This window comes from Clytia hemisphaerica, unplaced genomic scaffold, assembly GCF_902728285.1.
Source record: "Clytia hemisphaerica strain Z4C2 unplaced genomic scaffold, Clytia hemisphaerica genome assembly, whole genome shotgun sequence".
NCBI classification, from domain to species: Eukaryota; Metazoa; Cnidaria; class Hydrozoa; order Leptothecata; family Clytiidae; genus Clytia; species Clytia hemisphaerica.
This window is the reverse complement of record NW_027103674.1, coordinates 2157965-2175278: the sequence shown is the minus strand read 5'-3', so window position 1 is coordinate 2175278 and position 17314 is coordinate 2157965. Positions and strand designations below refer to the sequence as shown.

Sequence of the window (17314 nt, the reverse complement as noted above, 5' to 3'; positions counted from 1 at the left end):
TCAAACAAGATATTTTAAATATGAATGATGGTTTTTGAATTAAATGAATAACAATGAATGGTCTTTTGCTTAGTTACTACTGATGGACTATATTGTTGGATTATCAATCACTGAGGAGGAGTTACATAAATGACATCATACATTGCTCTTCCATTGTTAAGCCTCTACCACAGGGTTTGTTTTTCATCTCACATATTTTTCAAAGATTGCTAAATGAATAAGCCCAAACTGTGGAGGTCAATCGTACCATTTTGAATAAAATCCTACGATATTTATGGCCCTCCTCCACAGACTCTCGTGACACTTTGCACTGAAATCAATGAGATTCGTGAAATTGTTGATTCATGCATATATAACTGTCATATTAGAATTGAACAACATAAATTTACTGAATGAAAAATGAGATATTGTAGGAAATGAAACCTTGGAGATCTTTCTTTGTTTTGATTATTTTTCATAGATTTTTGCGGTTTTGACGAAAAGGAAGAATTGACCAAAGAGAAGCAATTTAAACGTGGTAGGATTTTCCTTTTATTTTCTGTAACTACGGTTGAGTGATAAAGGGCGGTTATGCAGCCTCCCCAAAAGTGACCGTTCCCTACTACCTTAAGGGAACTAGTTTTTTTGCAGTTCGAGGGTACCAAATTGGCGCAATTTGCAGAACTGATTTTTGCGATTGACACCCGCTTTTTGCCGAAATTCTTTCATATTCTTTAGGGTTTTTGAGGATTTTTAGTAAAAATTACATTTCACGGAACTAATTTTCACGGTAGACACCGAAAAACGCGAAAATTAGTTCCCGCGAAAATTAGTTCTTCTAAGTTCCCTTAAGTTCCCTTAAGTCAAGGTAATTCATAAACTTCCTTCAAAATTTGATTTTCATTTTCCTCTTTCTTAGTAGGGGGCCAACCCATTAGGGTTCGTTACATCTGTTGAACGAATAAGGCCTTGAACGCCCGTGAATAAGGCCTGGCAAAGCTTTCTATAATTAAAACAGTTTCGTTACAGGCAAAATTCCTAACCCCCAAAAATATTTCGCCAGTCCCAATATTCGGGGTCCCTTCTCAAAAAAGTTTCAAAATCCTATCTATTTTCGAACTAAAAACATGGGGTTGCGTCCCATGAAAGCTGCCATGAATACTAATACTATCTAATAAAATTAATTTTGAGCTTGGCAAGAATTTCCTTGTTTGATGTCACGGGCTTGATAATAAAATGTTGATAAAATTTAGTGCAAACTTATGAAACAATTCTTTTGTGAATTACGATTAATGCTCAAGCTTTATCAATCCTTTTACCTAAGTAATTCCAAAAAATGAAACGTGACGGAATATTGTCGGATTTTTTATGCCAATTTTGAAATACAGGTGGCAACGAAGCTTGCTTCAAAGACACAATGGAAGTTAGACGTCCAGTATCGTTTATATGTTCATGATATCATAAATAACACATTCTAATCTTATATCAATTCGCCTCCAGGAGGGGAAGAAAGTGCTGCAACATTAAAAAGAACGACAAATTGCTAAAAGAACGACAAATTTCACCATCCACAATCCCGACCGATAGTGATTGTACCACCCCTACGTATTCATTCTCTATGTGCCAGCCGCGACTGTGACTCGTTTGTCTGATTAACAGATGCATTTACAAATCTCAAATTATTCTCTTACAATAGATTGAATGGGGTATTGTTAAAGAAGTATGTCCACAACAACAAGGTAAAGTCTCTATTGTTCAAAATTGAATGCGATTATATCCATCTGCTTGTTTCTCGTTTTTCATTTTCTCGAGACTTTCGTGATACTGTAGAACCCGATTTTAATCGGAATAATTTTCGCAATTTCGCGAATTTTTGGATTGGGTTGCTGACTCTATTCAGAATGATGATTTTTGTCAAAATGTTAAGAATATCTTTGTTGAAATTGAAATGAAATAGGGACTGGGGAAGAGTTTATACATATTTCTTTATTCTCTAGCAATCCTTACTATAATCAACGAAAGATGACTCGCCATGAACTGTTGAAAAGTAATGTAGAACACCGCCATCATAACCACCCTACCAAGAAGACCAACACTTTTGTACCGCCCAAAGATGCCCTGATTGAAGAAAATTGTGTTGGAGATTTCAACAATGAATACAATATTGTTATAATAGGTATGAGTCACCTAGCAGTTATATAAGTTGTGTTTTTTTGGGCGATGGAGACGATTGGTTTTTATTTTGCTTATATCCTGACTGACTGAGGATGACGGAAAGTCAGAATATTATCACCGTCCTCGATTTTGTATATGTTGTGTTTTTTTAGGGGGGAGACAGTTGGTTTTTATTTTGCTTATATCCTGACTGACTGAAGACGACGGAAAATCAAAATTATCACCGTCCTCGATTTTGCGTATTAGAACTGGAAGCTGTTCCGAATTCGAGATTCTAAAGTTTCATTTTTATCATCCTACATTTTTTCGAATTTGAACCGGTCTTTTATCTTTCCACTCCCAGGCGATCGTGGTGTAGGGAAAAGTTCGATTCTCTTCAAACACACGACTGACATGTACAGTCAGACGTATCTTCCGACAATTGGTGTTGATTTCCGACGAAGTGTTATCAAGTCACGTGACAACGATATCAATGCCACCTTAAAACTATGGGACACTCGTGAGTAAGATTTATTCTTTTTATACGGCCAAAATCGAAAAAATATATTTTCTTTCTTCGTTTTTTAGAAGTTCTAACTGCAAATGCAACATTATCTCAGCTTTCGAGAAAGCAGAATAGGTCATGTTTGGGTTCCTTGGAAATCAAATTTTTCGAATTTGGTCCAAATGGAACAAATTTATTTGGGGCTATAAAGAGTTATGGTATTTAGAGTAGTTGAGAGTGATGGTCAAGTGTGATAAAGTCAAGCTGTTACCAGGTTTCAAAACTGAATGGCCGAAAGGAATAATAATATTTCGATACTTATCAAGCATCTTATTCTTCTTCGAACATCATTTTTACAAACAATTAGATGTAATATATGATTTTCTCTCTAATATTTAAATTTTGCAGCTGGCACAATACCTGAAATCAAACCAACTTCAAAAGATTTGTTCCGCTCGGCTTCCGCGTTTCTCTGCATCTATGACGTCACTAATATCGAATCATACAACAACATGTACCATTGGTAAGTTGCAGTTTAGAGATTTTTTTATAAGAACATAAGACTTCGATGGCCGAAATCTTAAGAACAAGTTAAGAATATTTTGAGGCTTTAAAGATTTTAGAACACCCGATTTCTTGAGAAATGGACGAGAGTACTCACAAAATGAGGAAAACAAATACATTTTAAGACTTGAGCCTCAAAAAGTTAAGAACACCAAAAGGCATAAAAAATCTTGGATGTTCTTATAAAAAAATACCATTCTAAGCCATTGAACTAATATCAGTCCATTTGCATACGATGTGTACCTTTTTTTTTTGCTACCATGTGGAAACCACTCTTAAAGGGGTTGGCTTAATGATGCTGGTATAGGCTACTGGCATCCACTAACAGATTCGTGCTCCTTATAGACTGCCTGGGGTTTCGTAGAGGACTGTGATTCAGACTAATGCTTGTATGGTTTCCAAGTTGTAGCAAAAAGGGTTTAATACTGAAAGCGGGCAACATCTTGAATATTGTTAGATACCTCTCTGTCAAAAATAAGCATTTCCCTATCACGGGAAAATAATTTTAGCAATCGGGGAATAGCGAACTTAATTCCATTTTGACCTTAAGTAGGCTTATCTTCCTGATTTCATTTCTGTATATCTTATACGCGAACTAGTTTTTTTTTTGAGCAGCAAAAACCTTTAAAAATTGAAATTATTCTATGAGGAACGTAATTTGACAGGGTGAATTGTTTCTTTGCCTAAAGAAGTCGGTGTTTTAGGGAATAGGGGTTAGTTTGGAGATTTATAAAAAAGGGTGAATTGGTTTTTTCTTGCATAAAGATTGATGTTTTTGTGAAAAATTAGGGTTCATTTTTAGTTTATTAAAAAACTTTCAATCTTGGCGATTATGTTTAATTTTGACATTTCATTTTGTTCTTTAGGATGAACCTGATCCGAAAGTACTCTTTGGACCAATCACAACTCGTTGTTATTGGTAACAAAACTGATTTGACCAATGAGAGAAGACTTTCAAAGGAAGATGGGATGCGATTGGCCGCATCATATGGTGCTAAATTCATGGAAACAAACGTGCCACAGAAACGTAATATACAAAAACTTTTTGAAAGACTTGCAGTGAATTTATCGAAATGAAGCGAGTCTGAGCGAAACATTGATCATTTTCAAGCTCAAAATTATGAAATAGATTGCGAGCATCAGTGAATTTCAAGGGAATTTCAAAACTATTGAAAATCTTCAACATTAGTTCCTCAAACTTAAAATAGGGATAAAACAGAAAATTTCAAAGCAACCAATCAAATAAAGATGGCGATCGAACAAAGAAAACATTTTTCAATACAACCTAAACAACCTCAGTATCAGGGAGCTACCAAAGCTGATCGAATCGTATATTGCATAAGTTAAACGAGCATAGACATTTATTTCAAAAATAAAATTTATGAATTCTTTTGCTTTGAAAATGGCTGCAGTTATCACAGCAAAACATCTCGGATAGATTCACAATGAAAGGCTACAATCTACTTCATCAGCTTTCAACATAAATTGAATTTGTCTTCGATTTTTTTCTGATGTCACGCAAGATTGAACAGATAGAATTGTTATAGAGTTCTGTGTAAATTCATTGCTTTGTGGTAAAAGAATGAGTTACAACAGGCCAATAAAAGAGAGACAATTTATTTTCTATTATTTCTGACAATATTCTGTGACAATTTCTTTATCTAAATTTCAAAATTTGCTGGGATAATAATAAGTACATGAAAAAGATTTACAATAAATTAATATGAGAAAAGAAATTTTGTGTTTTAAGAATTTGGTTGTAAAAAAAATTGGAAAAATTGCGAAGCTATGTACAATGAAATTAGTTACAAATAAGTGTGATTGTTAAAAATGAAGTGGCGGGAGCAAAATTGCGGCATTTAGTTTTGAATTTTAAATGATAATAGTTTAATAATTTTAAGGATTTAACCTTTTGTAAATAAAGAACTAACATTATACCGACAATTCGACGCTAATTTAATTTATTTAATTTATTGCCCTAAATTCAAAAATTCGAATAATATTATATTTTCTGTTTTTAAAAGATTTTTTAATAAATTTTTGTTGCAAGAATAAATACGTTAAATTTTAAGAATTATTAATTTTTCCCCAAAGATAAAACTAACTAAAAATAGTAACGAAACTCGACCATCCCAAAAGACAAAATTAGCAGAAGCTTTCGTAAGAAAAAATTTCATGGAAAATTGCGAAACTTTCTGCCATTGAATTAATCTCTTTCTCCCACTCGCCCAAAAGTATATACATTAACAAAACTGATTTTGACACCTTAGACCAGCGTCCGAGATTCAGAAAAGGCCTTAAAAATGGTTATCGTAGGGCACCCCTTAGATCAGGGCAATTTTTTTTACTCCTAGTAGGGTGCAGAATTGACAAAAAGAATTTGCCCTTCGAATCTCCTGCAGTTTTCGTGTGAATCGATTTTTAGTTAATCGATAGAACTTATCAAGGATCCCCCCTTTACTAGCGGTTTTTTCGAAGCCTGAAAATCAAATATCTGACACTACCAACAGATTCAGTGGTTTAAATATTGAAAATTATCGATATTTTTTGCTGGGTCAGCAGTTTTTCAGCATATTCACCCACCTTAAAAATGAAATATCTCAAGACTGGAACATCGAAAGTTAACAAACCATACCATTTTCGGAAACTACTAATTCAGAGCTATTCAGCTGTGGGAATTAATTTTTCTGAAAATGCTCCCAGAAAAATGCTGACGTCATCGGAAAACGCCAAAAACGTCGATTTTTCGCCTTAAAAATGCCATTTCTCGGCACCAGGTGATCGAAACTTAACAAATAACCCCATTTTCTATATCTACTTTTCACGCTGAATCCGTTGGTAGCATCAGATATTTGATTTTCAGATTTCGAAAAAACAGTTAGTAAAGGGGGGGGGGATAAGTTCCTTGATAAGTTCTATCGATTAACTAAAAATCGATTCACTCGAAAACTGCATATAAATAAATAACATATTTTTTTGTCAATTCTACACCCTATTAGGGGTATAATATCAAAAATTTGCCCTGATCTAAGAGGTGCCCTACGAAGTGACACAATTCAGTACCTCGGCCGCGGGTCTACCCCTGAAATTATTTCCTTCCCTAATATAATCACAGAGTCTGAAGCAAAGAAAATAAAATTTTACAACGAAAAAAATGCACATTAGAATGGTTTAGAATACAGTCGACTCTCGCTTATTCGAACTTTATTCATTCGAATCTTTCTATTATTCGAAATAATAACCAGTCTCTGCCAAGGGTAAACCCTCTTAGAAAACATTAAATCTCTCTGTAATTCGAACTGGTAAGATTAGGATAAATGACAGTCAGCTCTAAAATCTACAATCATGGTCGAAATATATTGAGATTTTAGTGTATTTTAATGTTTTTCAGAATTTAAAGTTCGAGCGAGAATTGCTTTTTTAGCACTTCCACTTTCTTTCATTGAATATTTCGATCTTAGAGAGGTGCGGTGGCTTCTAGGCTCATGTTAAAACTCTACTTTCAAACTGTAGTTTATCTCGCTTAAAATTCATTTGTGGTGCTTAAAATTCCTAAGGGACATCCCCTCTAACTCAATTTTGTTGTCCATGATTGTAGTCAAGACTAACCATGTACTCGTGCTAAGAGTTCTTCACGCAAAATTTTCTCACCTCTAGTAAATTTATAAATTATTCTAATGTGAAACTTTTTTACGAAAAAGATCAACAAATGACCTTGATTTCTTATTTTTTCCAATAGGCGTCAAATTAGCATTACTTAAATCTGATTGGCTCTTTATAGCATTCTTCGATTCCAATTGGCTAAAACAATTCAATGAGCTTTGTGATTTCGTTTTACTGCTTAAATCTGATTGGCTCTTCGATGTTAAGCTCGGCTGTGATTGGTTCAAATTATTCAATGCAGTATGTGACTTTGTTTTCTTTCGATTTTTAAACGTGTTTTTCGATTCCGTTCGATCTATTGTGCTTAATGCCGAATAAGATTTCGTATGTAATGTCGGAAAATGGGGTGCGTCCGGCTCCTTTATCGGGCTTCCCGTAGTGCTACTACCGCGTCTCCGGTACATTTGAATCGGCATGCTTTTCCTACGGTTTAAATACTCATTACGGGAGATTTTCAATGTTTTCCCAAACGTGAATCTACGTTTTGACGGCGCGTGCTCAGTTTGAGCGGGCGAATCAGCCGCTGGAGAATCATGTGCGGCCGAATCGTGTGTCGAAGAGGATGTCGGTGGATGAAAAGATGTGTTTTTAGGTGATGAAGCAAAATGAAAGAGTTTGTGAAGATTGATTTTGGATCCTCTCCTCCCGTCCGAATTCTGATGATGATGATGTTTGCGCCTGCGCAGAACGTGCGTGAAAAAGGTATGTAAACGAGACGGTGTGTTTTCAACAAGTTGTGAGGTCCGTGTAGAAATTTCATATTTGCTTTGCCGTAATATGGATCCTGCTTGATAGAAAGTATTAACGTTTGGTGAAGGAAGATTTTCGGTGTAAGAATTTATTATACCAGGTGAAGGCAATTCCAAGTTGGGCGGTAGATGTGGTGGTGAGGGTGAATTGACAGTCAATGCGGGCGTTGGATCGAGATTTAACTGAAGTTTCGCGCGGTCAGTATCAAAATCGTCAGCAGTCTCGCTATCATTATTTGGTTTAATGACGTCATCGGTCATCCTATGCGTGTCATCAATGACGTCATCTTTTGACGTTTGATTCTCTGGCTTTGTATAAAGAGTTTTATCAGTATCAAAAATACGACCAGCACAGAAAGAACAACGTTTGAAAAATTTTCGTGTAACACGTCTTGAACTAGTTCGCTGTATTTCACCATGACGATCGTAGCTCGTTTTTAGCGCAAATTGTTCTCCAGTAGAATCTTCTTGTAAAAGAGCTTTCGAATTTTTGCCGGCACACGAACATAACAGATTCGAATCTAAAATGTATTCGTCATGTGTCTCCTTATTAGATTCATTGACAACTTGGTTCGAATTATTATCATCTTCTAATGACGTCAAGGTCGTTGTTATGGTTACACTTTCGTTTTCGTTTTCTTTTGGTTCATTCGTATCGGAATCGTATAATGAATCGATAATGAAATCGACAAGTTTAATGATGTCACTGAATTGTGGACGGTGTTTCGGATTTGTCTGAAACAACATAAAATTACAATTAATTCTGAGTAGGCTGCTAGCATCCCCTAACGGATTCGCGCTCCCTATACTACCTGCGGTTTTGTAGACAAGACTTCGGGGCGCTTTAAACACGCCTATCTCGTCGGGCGAGTTTTGAAAGTCACCAAGAAAACGCTAGTCTAAATAACAGACCGCAGAAAATATTGGGAGCAAAATCTGTTATAGAATTCTAGGAGTCTAAGCAAACTCAAGCTAAATTTCGAATAGAAACAGCTCTTAGGACGAAGTGATATATAAAAGACCGTCACATCTCGCGCCAGTATTTGCTCTAGCCAAAGGTTCGGTTCTTATAAGAGATTTTTCTATCTTTGGAATTGAATTCAGACACTGAACTAAAAAACATTAAATATAAAAAAATATATACGTTTTATATACCTGACAACACCGGACAGCGAGGTTCAAGAATTCTGCCGGACAGTCATGAACAAGTTCTGTCAGCTGTTTTTCGTCCAAACCAAAGTCCTGTTAAAAGATATCAAATGATGATTGCATTCTATTATATCCATATAGGGGGATGGGCAAACCTTTCCAAGGGGTAGTCCGAGAAAAATTTTCAGGGGGTCTAAGGAGAATTTACTTTTTTTTCCAGGTGGTAAAAAGTTAGTAATTCGATTCAATTCATCACTTTTTTATTTCTGATATTCGTTATTAAAATCTAAATTTTGTTTTGTAAATTACATTGCTCACAATTATCTTTCCAACGGTGCATAGATTATTAAAAGTTAAGCATCGGTAAATTAACAACAGTCAGAAATTACTTTAGTCTTACAAACATTCGCGAGGCATAGAAATAGTGAATATTACGACATTCCTTTCACGAAAGAGCCCAAAAATCATGAAAATCACGGAAGTTCCTCTTCGCTAAAGTTCCTGCTCGCCCATGATGGATTTAGTTATGAGTCTAATTCGAGGTAAAATAAAAAGTGTAAAAAATGTGCCACTTGTTCTGTGTTCTTTGGCGTCCTATTTATGACTGACTTTCCGTTTCACAAAGCTACGAATTATAAGGGGGTCTCGATAACCTAGCGCTTTGCTATCGTCGACCCACCCAAACATATGTACAAATTGAATTCAACACAAGTAAATACTTACCGTAGTTCTAGGCAGTTCGTCTGGATCGGCTCCAGGAATTCCGGAAATCATTTCGCAAATCAAAATGCCGAATGAAAAGACATCACTCTAAACAAAATAAAAAGATAAGGATCAATAACTACTTTAATCAGATTAATTTTTGCGAGACTAAAATTTCGTAAGCCAAAAAAAATCGCGAAATTTTTTTAATTTGTTTTCGCGAATTAGCGTTTTTCAAAGATTTAGCGCGAATTTGATTTCGCGAATCAGCCAAATTTCAGTTTAAAATGGCCCTGAACACGCCAATTTTTGTCAACAATAGTAAATTTAAAGGTACTTTCAAGTTAAAAATTTTCCTTGTTAAAATTTTTTGTTTGTTTTAGTTCTGTGATCTTTTATTAAACTTTTGTCATCATAATTGATTAGAAAAGCAAGATTCTACATATTTTGCGGAATTTTGTTGAATTTGCTGACGGAAAAGCCACTTTTTGTAACCTCGTTGAGACGAAAGAGCTTTGTACCGTATAAATTATTACCTTAGTACTGCAATTCTGGTCATCGAAGAGTTCAGGAGCGATGTGATAAACCGAACCAACGCAACCACTTGGTCCCTCTTCACTAAGGGGAAGAAAGTGAGATTTCGAGTTATTAAGCTTCGAGTTATGTAAGTTTTGTAAAGTTAGAGTTATGAAAATAGAGATGGATGGCTTGTTCGTGTTGTTTATAGAGGATCAAGTTAAGATTTCTATAGCAATCAAAGGTCTAAGATTTCTCTTTATCTATAAGGCAGGCCGGTCTATATAAAAAAACTTGATAGACTGATGAGGGTACCCCTCCATCTAAAGGCCAGGAGGGTTTCGAAAGAGTTAAAGAATCCAATTGACTGTCATATTTTGAGATTTCGAAACATCACCGTGATTTTTTGGGTGAACTCGATATTTCTTTTTAAATATTTATCTATTGACCATGAAGCTTGAACTTATATCGTGAAATAGCGATAGACTAGAAGCCTACTCTACTTTTCAAAAGAGACTTACCTTAGATCACTCCAATCGTGTTTTTCATACGATAACCCAAAATCGATAATAATCGCTTCGTATCGATTCTTTCGTATCTCTCGACACAAAACATTCTAAATAGAGTTAGTTTGAGTAATCATAACCCTGTCTCAAAGAACAGAATTCAACACGACTAATTTACACCCCTGTCTCACAGCCGCAGTGGAAATTCTCCCCCCCAGTGGGTATAAAAATTCCATCGGAATACCAATGGGGATAAAAACAAAGTCAACTTTGCATGGGGCTGAACCATCGGGGACGAAATAATTTCCCAGTGTGAGAATCGCATCGTGTTTGTGGAATAGGTGCGTTAACTGGAAAATAAAAACTTATTTCTCAGCAAAAACAATTGTCCAAAAATCATCTAAATGACAGATTTTGTCAAACCTTACAAGTATACAAGTTAAATAAAGTTAGTTCGTTGAAAAAAAATCGACATTAAATGTAGAGCTCACATTTCTGTAGCTTCGGCGCACTATTGTGTTGTGCAAAATTGACAATAAGTTAAGAGTAAGGTTTAGCCTAGAATACTTTACATCAACTTTGAAACTTCCATAGATTACAAGCTATGTCTAGAAATCGAAATGTAGGAGTGAAAAGTCAATTTAAAAGGATTAAAAGGATTCTTACATTAGAATTCAGATCCCTGTGTATGACACCGTTGTTGTGAAGATAATTCATTCCACGTGCTATATCCAAAGTTAAATCAAGGTAGGCTAACCACACATCCATGTTCGCATGTACTAAGCGCAATGAATCAACCAAATCGAGTAGTGAACGACCGTCAATGTACTGTGAATCAAAAAGAAAAATACAGTTGAACCTCCAACACGCACGGGGATTAAACACATTGTTCCAGTTAAGGAGATTTCGAGTTATGGAGTAAGGTTTAAATACTTTAACTGAAGGGACAAAAAAACTTGTTTGAGTTAAAAGTAAGGAGACATTCAAATTAAAGAGACTCCACTGTAATAATAATTGAAGGGGAAACTTAGATAAAATCCATACCGTATAAATGTCTTATATGTTAGTAAGTAAGTAGGCAAGTCTGCGACCGCAGTTTCCGATAGCTATCTACCCGTAGAATGGGAAGGGGCGTCATTCTTTCTCCCTGGATTGCTCCACTTACCCTTGATCCTTCTCTTAATTGCTGAGTGCGAGAAGCAGTGAGCAGCAAATACTATTTTTGTAATAAGTACGAAGTCTTTGGTCTGACCCGGGTAGAGATCGAACCCACGGCTTTGCGTACCGTAGCCAAACGCTCTACATTTGTTTTACGGTTAGCAAGGGGACGAAATTTGACTCACCAGTATTTCAAATTTTCCAACTCTCAAAACTTGAATGTGTGCTGGTATTATTACATTGCTAAGAAAATTTGAAATCTCTGTCTAAAATGAAATCCTATTGGTGTTAAAATTCACAGAAAACTAAAACAAAATATACCTCGAGAAGGCAGCACACACGACCCTCATTATTGAAAGTAATTCCTTTTGTCCTGAATTAAAGGAGAAAAAATGAATTAAGTTATCAGTCAGGAATATAAAACAAAGTAGTAATTTTACTACCATGAATTTTATTTCAAATGATGAATGAAGTTATTTAGTTCTTTAGTTCAAAATATTGAAGTAAAATCTTAAACTAGGGACAATATGTTGTTCAAATTTTCCGGTGGTAGGGCATCCTACCAGGTCTGTGAAAAGGAGGTGGTTTTATCGGCCATCAATGTAACATTCAAAATGGCAACTTTTTTTTATGTTTCTATAGCAAGAAGCATAGCCTTACTTGATAACATTTGGATGAAGCAAACGACAACAAAGTCGAATCTCTTCAAGGAATTGACTGATGCTTTCAGAATCTTCGTAATCTTTAAGTTCTTTCAGCACCAGCACCTCTTTTGTTGGTTTGTGAGTGGCCTGGGAAGGAATGGGAAAAGATTTGGATTATGAACGACATTTATATAGATCATTGTAAGCTTACTGAATGGAGGATGGATGATCCAACCGATGCGGACGACATGGTCCCTGTCCAGCGAAATCATAGCGCTGGCGGGATACCGTAGATCCTGTGCTCACGGCACAGCAGAGTCTCGGCGTATCGGCGACAGTACAGAGAGTGAATATTTGTCTTTTTGAGAACTTTCATCCTCGTCTATATAGAACACCTTGTCTTGTATGACACTCCAATTTTGATGAATATTAATCGGCTACAAACTACAAACTAAAAACTATATGTTTTAGTTGGAAACATAATAATGCGCGAATCTGTTCTGTTTTTGGAAAGTTGAAAAGAATAAAACAAAACAAAAAGTAGGTATGCCTGATGAATCTCTCGAAACGTGGCCAAAGGTAAATCTTGTTATCCAAGCCAGGATGAACTTCCAATATAAAAAGTATGTACCTTATAAGTAGTGCCAAAGAAACCTTCAGCTAAATAGCCAGTATCAAACTCTTCATGGTCCCAAATCGGAATATTCAACATGGAAAAATCCATTCTTCTCAACTGTTCCTGTACTCGAATGGAAAATGCAATTTTATCATTCATCAAACTTTTCCTCTTTGACATTGACCCATTATAGTATTCTTCATCTTCATCTAACAGCGGCTCCTCAGTCGGCGAGGCCATTGTTATGGGTCCATTTACAGGGTCCAGGTCTTCATTTTGCGGTAAAGGTGAGTGGTTACCATTCGGGGTTGACACAACTACGACCATTATGATTCAATATTACCAGAACACTTCTGTCTAGAAAGTTTCTTGTCGCTAATAACATAGCTTGATAACTCTCAGTTATCAATCTTCATCTCTCAGCCCCATCACAAAGTTTGATTTTTATATGATTTTGTACATTAAGAAGGAAGTTATCCATGTTTGTTTATGTTTGCATAGGTAAATAAACTATCATCATTTTTTTGTGTAATATTTATCTTTCTGTAATAATCTAAACACAAACATCATCAGTGAAATCATTTGATTGGATATTCAGAGAACAGGTTCAAGATTCATCGAAACGATTACAGACAACACATGGTACATCATTACATTATACACGTCTTTTATTAGAGAAAACTATATAAGAACATAAGGCTTCGATAACCAAAGTATTATTAAGAAAAAGTAGGAGTTCTTAGGAAAATGGGAAAAATATTCAAAACTTATATGTGGTACAAATAAAAATGCTTAAAATTCAAAGAGTTAAGAACATCTCAAGGGTATACAAATCTTGGATGTTCTTATAAAAAAACGAGTCGTTCAAGAGGTACATAAACAACCAAGATTATGACGTGTAAATGAACTTACTTTTTTCTAATTTTAAAGCCCTCTAAAGTAAAAGAATTGTAGCACTTTAAATTAATATTGCTTTATTGATTGATTGATGAACTATTATTTCATTCATAATAGGTCACTCTTCACACAGTTTTGACAGTTTTTAGACTGGATAGACAAAGTAGGGACTGTGCACCTTGAAAGCATCAGAAAAGGGGACTTGAAGTATATTTAAATTTACAGAAGGACTATAAACAAACATTATGAAACCAAATCTTATAATAGCTATAGTTATTTAAAGTATTATAAACAAAGCGCCTAATTCTTGCTTGATTCGGCCAGAGATGGCACTTCTCTGAGTGTTATTTCTACAAAAATGGCTGTTTTAACACATTATGGTGATTTCTTATCAGGCAACTAAGAAGGTAAGAAAATAGTCTTCTGTTTAATTTGACAATTAAACGGTTTTGAAACGCCTTCAGTGAAAACTGACTCATAACTCATCCTACAGCCCTAAACCGATCAAAATCCTTTAGTCACTTTTGAAAGTGATATAACTTGCTCTTGTGTTGTTATAAGGTCCCACTCTTTATTTAATTTTTTCAAAATCATTTTAATAAAGTCATTGTTTTTACCGGTAGATATTGTAACACTCACTAATTCTTAGTAATCATTAAGAAATGTAATATTTAGAACAACCTGAAGACAATTGAATAATAATTGTAATAAATAATCATTTATATGTATTAGAAGAGACCTTCAAAATCTCAAATTTTCAAAAGCAAGCAAGATTGAAAAAATCATCATATATATGAGAGAAGTACTGAAAAACTTGAAACTTATCAGTTTCTCTGATAAGAAGAAACAGGTTCATTTACCAGGCTATTGAGCTACAGATGAAAATCTTATGAATTATAAATAGTGAGGGAGTCAAGAATATCCTGATAAAAAGAATTTCTCTTTGTAGACAAACATGAAGAGTTTTTATATCTTTATTGAAAGAAATTCACCTTTATGATTATGTAAAATGAGGTCTATAAAAATGATATGGATAAGGCATTACACAAAGACCTCTTTTTTTAAATCAAAATTCTTGAAACCCAATACAGACCTGTACAGGCAAATTTCCAGGCCTTTTCCAGCCTTTTCTGCTACCAGATAACGGTGCGGTGGTAGAAACTCGATCTTTGCTTGAATTTTAAAACTCAATCCTAATTTTTGTACATGAGCCATGAGAATCATGACAAAGATTAGATGTCCTAGGCCCGTATTAACAGAAAAAGCCCATTCTGAGGTTAATTCTTTGTGTTTTAATAGTTTCCAACTAATTAAACAGAGCCTGGGTTGATTATTTTGTTCTTGGAACTGAGTTCAAACTCAATCTTTGAAATAAAAACAGTGTAGCAGATCAAAACCCTGGAAATTTGCATGCCAATACAACACAAGAAATAAAAGCTTTCTTCATACGAATTTACTCAGAAACCAATTGATTCTTTTGAAAAATATAATTTTGTTTTAATAAACTGGCAGAATTTTCTTGACATACATTATAATTCTTAAAAGCTGTCTTATAGTTATGAGGGGTAACAGCTGAAGTCCAGACATGCCGCAGTAATAAAAGCATACTTGTACATTACCATATGAAACAAAGGAAAATTAGACAAAGATCAAATAATTTTACCCTTGACTGCAAAATGCAATTACTAGCAAGTTGTATAGTTATGTACACAGTGAAGGGGTAGAGAGGTCTACAATAAAAACGAAAGTGGCCTCTCTTACTGATTGCTTCCCGGTGCTCCTTCGGAGACTGTTATAAAATTTCCACCAATGAGATTGCACGGCCCTCTCAGTTCCTTGCACAACGGGCAGCTGTAAAATCCACCATTCATATATATTTGTTTCAATCCGTGATCCTAAGGTGTAGACTATTTCTCATCTTCAATTCTCAGAAGAAGGCGGAAATTTGATGCGAGAGTCAGATTGTCAACAAAGTGCCGTAAAAATCATTAATAAAAGAAGAACTTGAAATTTTAAATATTTTCATTTAGAAGAATTGGTACATAAAGTGAAACATAGAAAAGTTTCATTTGTCATTGCTTTAATCGGAACGGGGGATTTGGAAAATTTTCTATGTTTGTTTTTTTGCACAAACCCCTGTAACTATGGGTGAGCACACTGTTGCTAAGATGTTGGCTTGAAATCGAAAGTGAAATCATTGAAAACGAAAGTAAAATTGGTTCGCACTCCAAATCCCATAACCTTGCAATATAGGAGTTTAAGTCTAGACTGCCTATGGAAAACCCTGCCAATACTCAAGCTAATATAATACTTATTTCTATTTCCTATTCCATTGGAAAGAAGAATAGAAAGATAAACTTAAATTTTGATGGGTCATTTATTAAATTCGGTTCATTAGATTGAAAGTTATGCTCAATTGAATAAAAAAGTTACTTTCTGAAAGTGCTCAACAACGTTAAAAATCGACCTATCAAATCAAACAGAAGCAAAATTACATGATGCATCAGTATTTTCGTTTCAGTCATTTAATAAAAATGATAATTAGCTGCCTAAATGACCTTTTGTTGTATAAAGAAAGGTTGAATTACAATAAAAGAAAGAACTCCGTCGAAAAAAGCCAAAAATTATGGTATAATTCATAAAAATACATCAAATAATGGGTTTCGTGGTATATCCAGGCTTACATAGACTTTATCCGGTCTGGAACCTAAAATCTAAGGAAAATCTTGGTAAAAGTAAATTAAAATGATTTTGATGAATATCTTAAATCCTTTCGACACATCATTTTCAAAATTTATGTGTTTAATTATTGTAAAATGCTCTTAATTATGTAAAGCCTATTGCAACTACCAATTTTAAAATAAAATAGGTAAAATTTGATAGGTCGATTTTTAACGTTTTCGGGCACTTTCAGAAAGTAACTTTTTTATTCAATTGAGCATAACTTTTGATCTATTGAACCGAATTTAATAAATAGCCCATCAAAATTTAAGTTTATCATTATTCTTTCAAATGGAATAGGAATGGTTCTTTAAAAGTTTTGAGATTTCGAGAAAATCAGTTTCAAAGAGAGAAACAATTTTGTGGCGCACCCGGTATTTCTTTCCATTTATTTGCATAAGCCTAAAAAAGCTAACATCGCAAATAGCAGATTTAAAGGACATTACATGGGAAGATTTGCAGCGTTATCCCATGCTAATGCGAGAGAATGTTACAGTGCAAATTTGAACAAACTTATTCATAGGTAATAGTAGCTGATTTCCTGCTTGTTTTACTTGCATCCACTGAAGTGTGTTAATTAGTAATGAAATACACTGTCGTGTTCGCCTAAAGGAGTATTCAACAACCATGTGGTCTAATGTCAACCCTCATATACATATATTCAGACACCCTTTTTATAATTATTCAATATGAAGACATCCTAACTAGCAAAATGTCTATTACCTACCGTGAAGTTGGGTAACTTGCGTCAGTGGAGGGAAACTTGCATACCATCAAATGACTGACCAATA

The 17314-nt window shown here is 34.7% G+C and overlaps 2 protein-coding genes across 2 annotated transcripts; one reads left to right on the top strand and one right to left on the bottom strand.

The window, feature by feature from the left end:
• Positions 1-1660: 1660 nt before the first annotated feature.
• Positions 1661-4639, top strand: LOC136803495 (uncharacterized). The gene is made up of 5 exons (XM_067060232.1): positions 1661-1718; positions 1977-2155; positions 2498-2653; positions 3047-3161; positions 4069-4639. The coding sequence occupies exons 1-5, from the start codon at positions 1702-1704 to the stop codon at positions 4277-4279; spliced, it is 678 nt and encodes a 225-aa protein (XP_066916333.1). The 5' UTR covers positions 1661-1701; the 3' UTR covers positions 4280-4639.
• Positions 4640-6282: 1643 nt separating this feature from the next.
• LOC136803494 (uncharacterized) lies at positions 6283-13460 on the bottom strand. The gene is made up of 9 exons (XM_067060231.1): positions 12921-13460; positions 12306-12436; positions 11967-12018; positions 11154-11315; positions 10503-10597; positions 10002-10083; positions 9487-9573; positions 8770-8856; positions 6283-8349 (listed from the first exon to the last, which is right to left on the bottom strand). The coding sequence occupies exons 1-9, from the start codon at positions 13230-13232 to the stop codon at positions 6877-6879; spliced, it is 2481 nt and encodes an 826-aa protein (XP_066916332.1). The 5' UTR covers positions 13233-13460; the 3' UTR covers positions 6283-6876.
• Between the last annotated feature and the right edge of the window lie 3854 nt (positions 13461-17314).

Excerpts from the sequence above, each read along its gene's own strand:
- LOC136803494 (XM_067060231.1), bottom strand. The coding sequence starts at position 13,232 with ATGGTCGTAGTTGTGTCAACCCCGAATGGTAACCACTCACCTTTACCG. Across the intron at positions 11,316-11,966 it reads GTGTGTGCTGCCTTCTCGAG|TACATTGACGGTCGTTCACT; the intron begins GTATATTTTGTT and ends TTTGATTCACAG. Across the intron at positions 8,350-8,769 it reads TCGCTGTCCGGTGTTGTCAG|ACAAATCCGAAACACCGTCC; the intron begins GTATATAAAACG and ends ATGTTGTTTCAG.
- LOC136803495 (XM_067060232.1), top strand. Across the intron at positions 2,156-2,497 it reads ATACAATATTGTTATAATAG|GCGATCGTGGTGTAGGGAAA; the intron begins GTATGAGTCACC and ends TTCCACTCCCAG. Across the intron at positions 3,162-4,068 it reads TACAACAACATGTACCATTG|GATGAACCTGATCCGAAAGT; the intron begins GTAAGTTGCAGT and ends TTTGTTCTTTAG.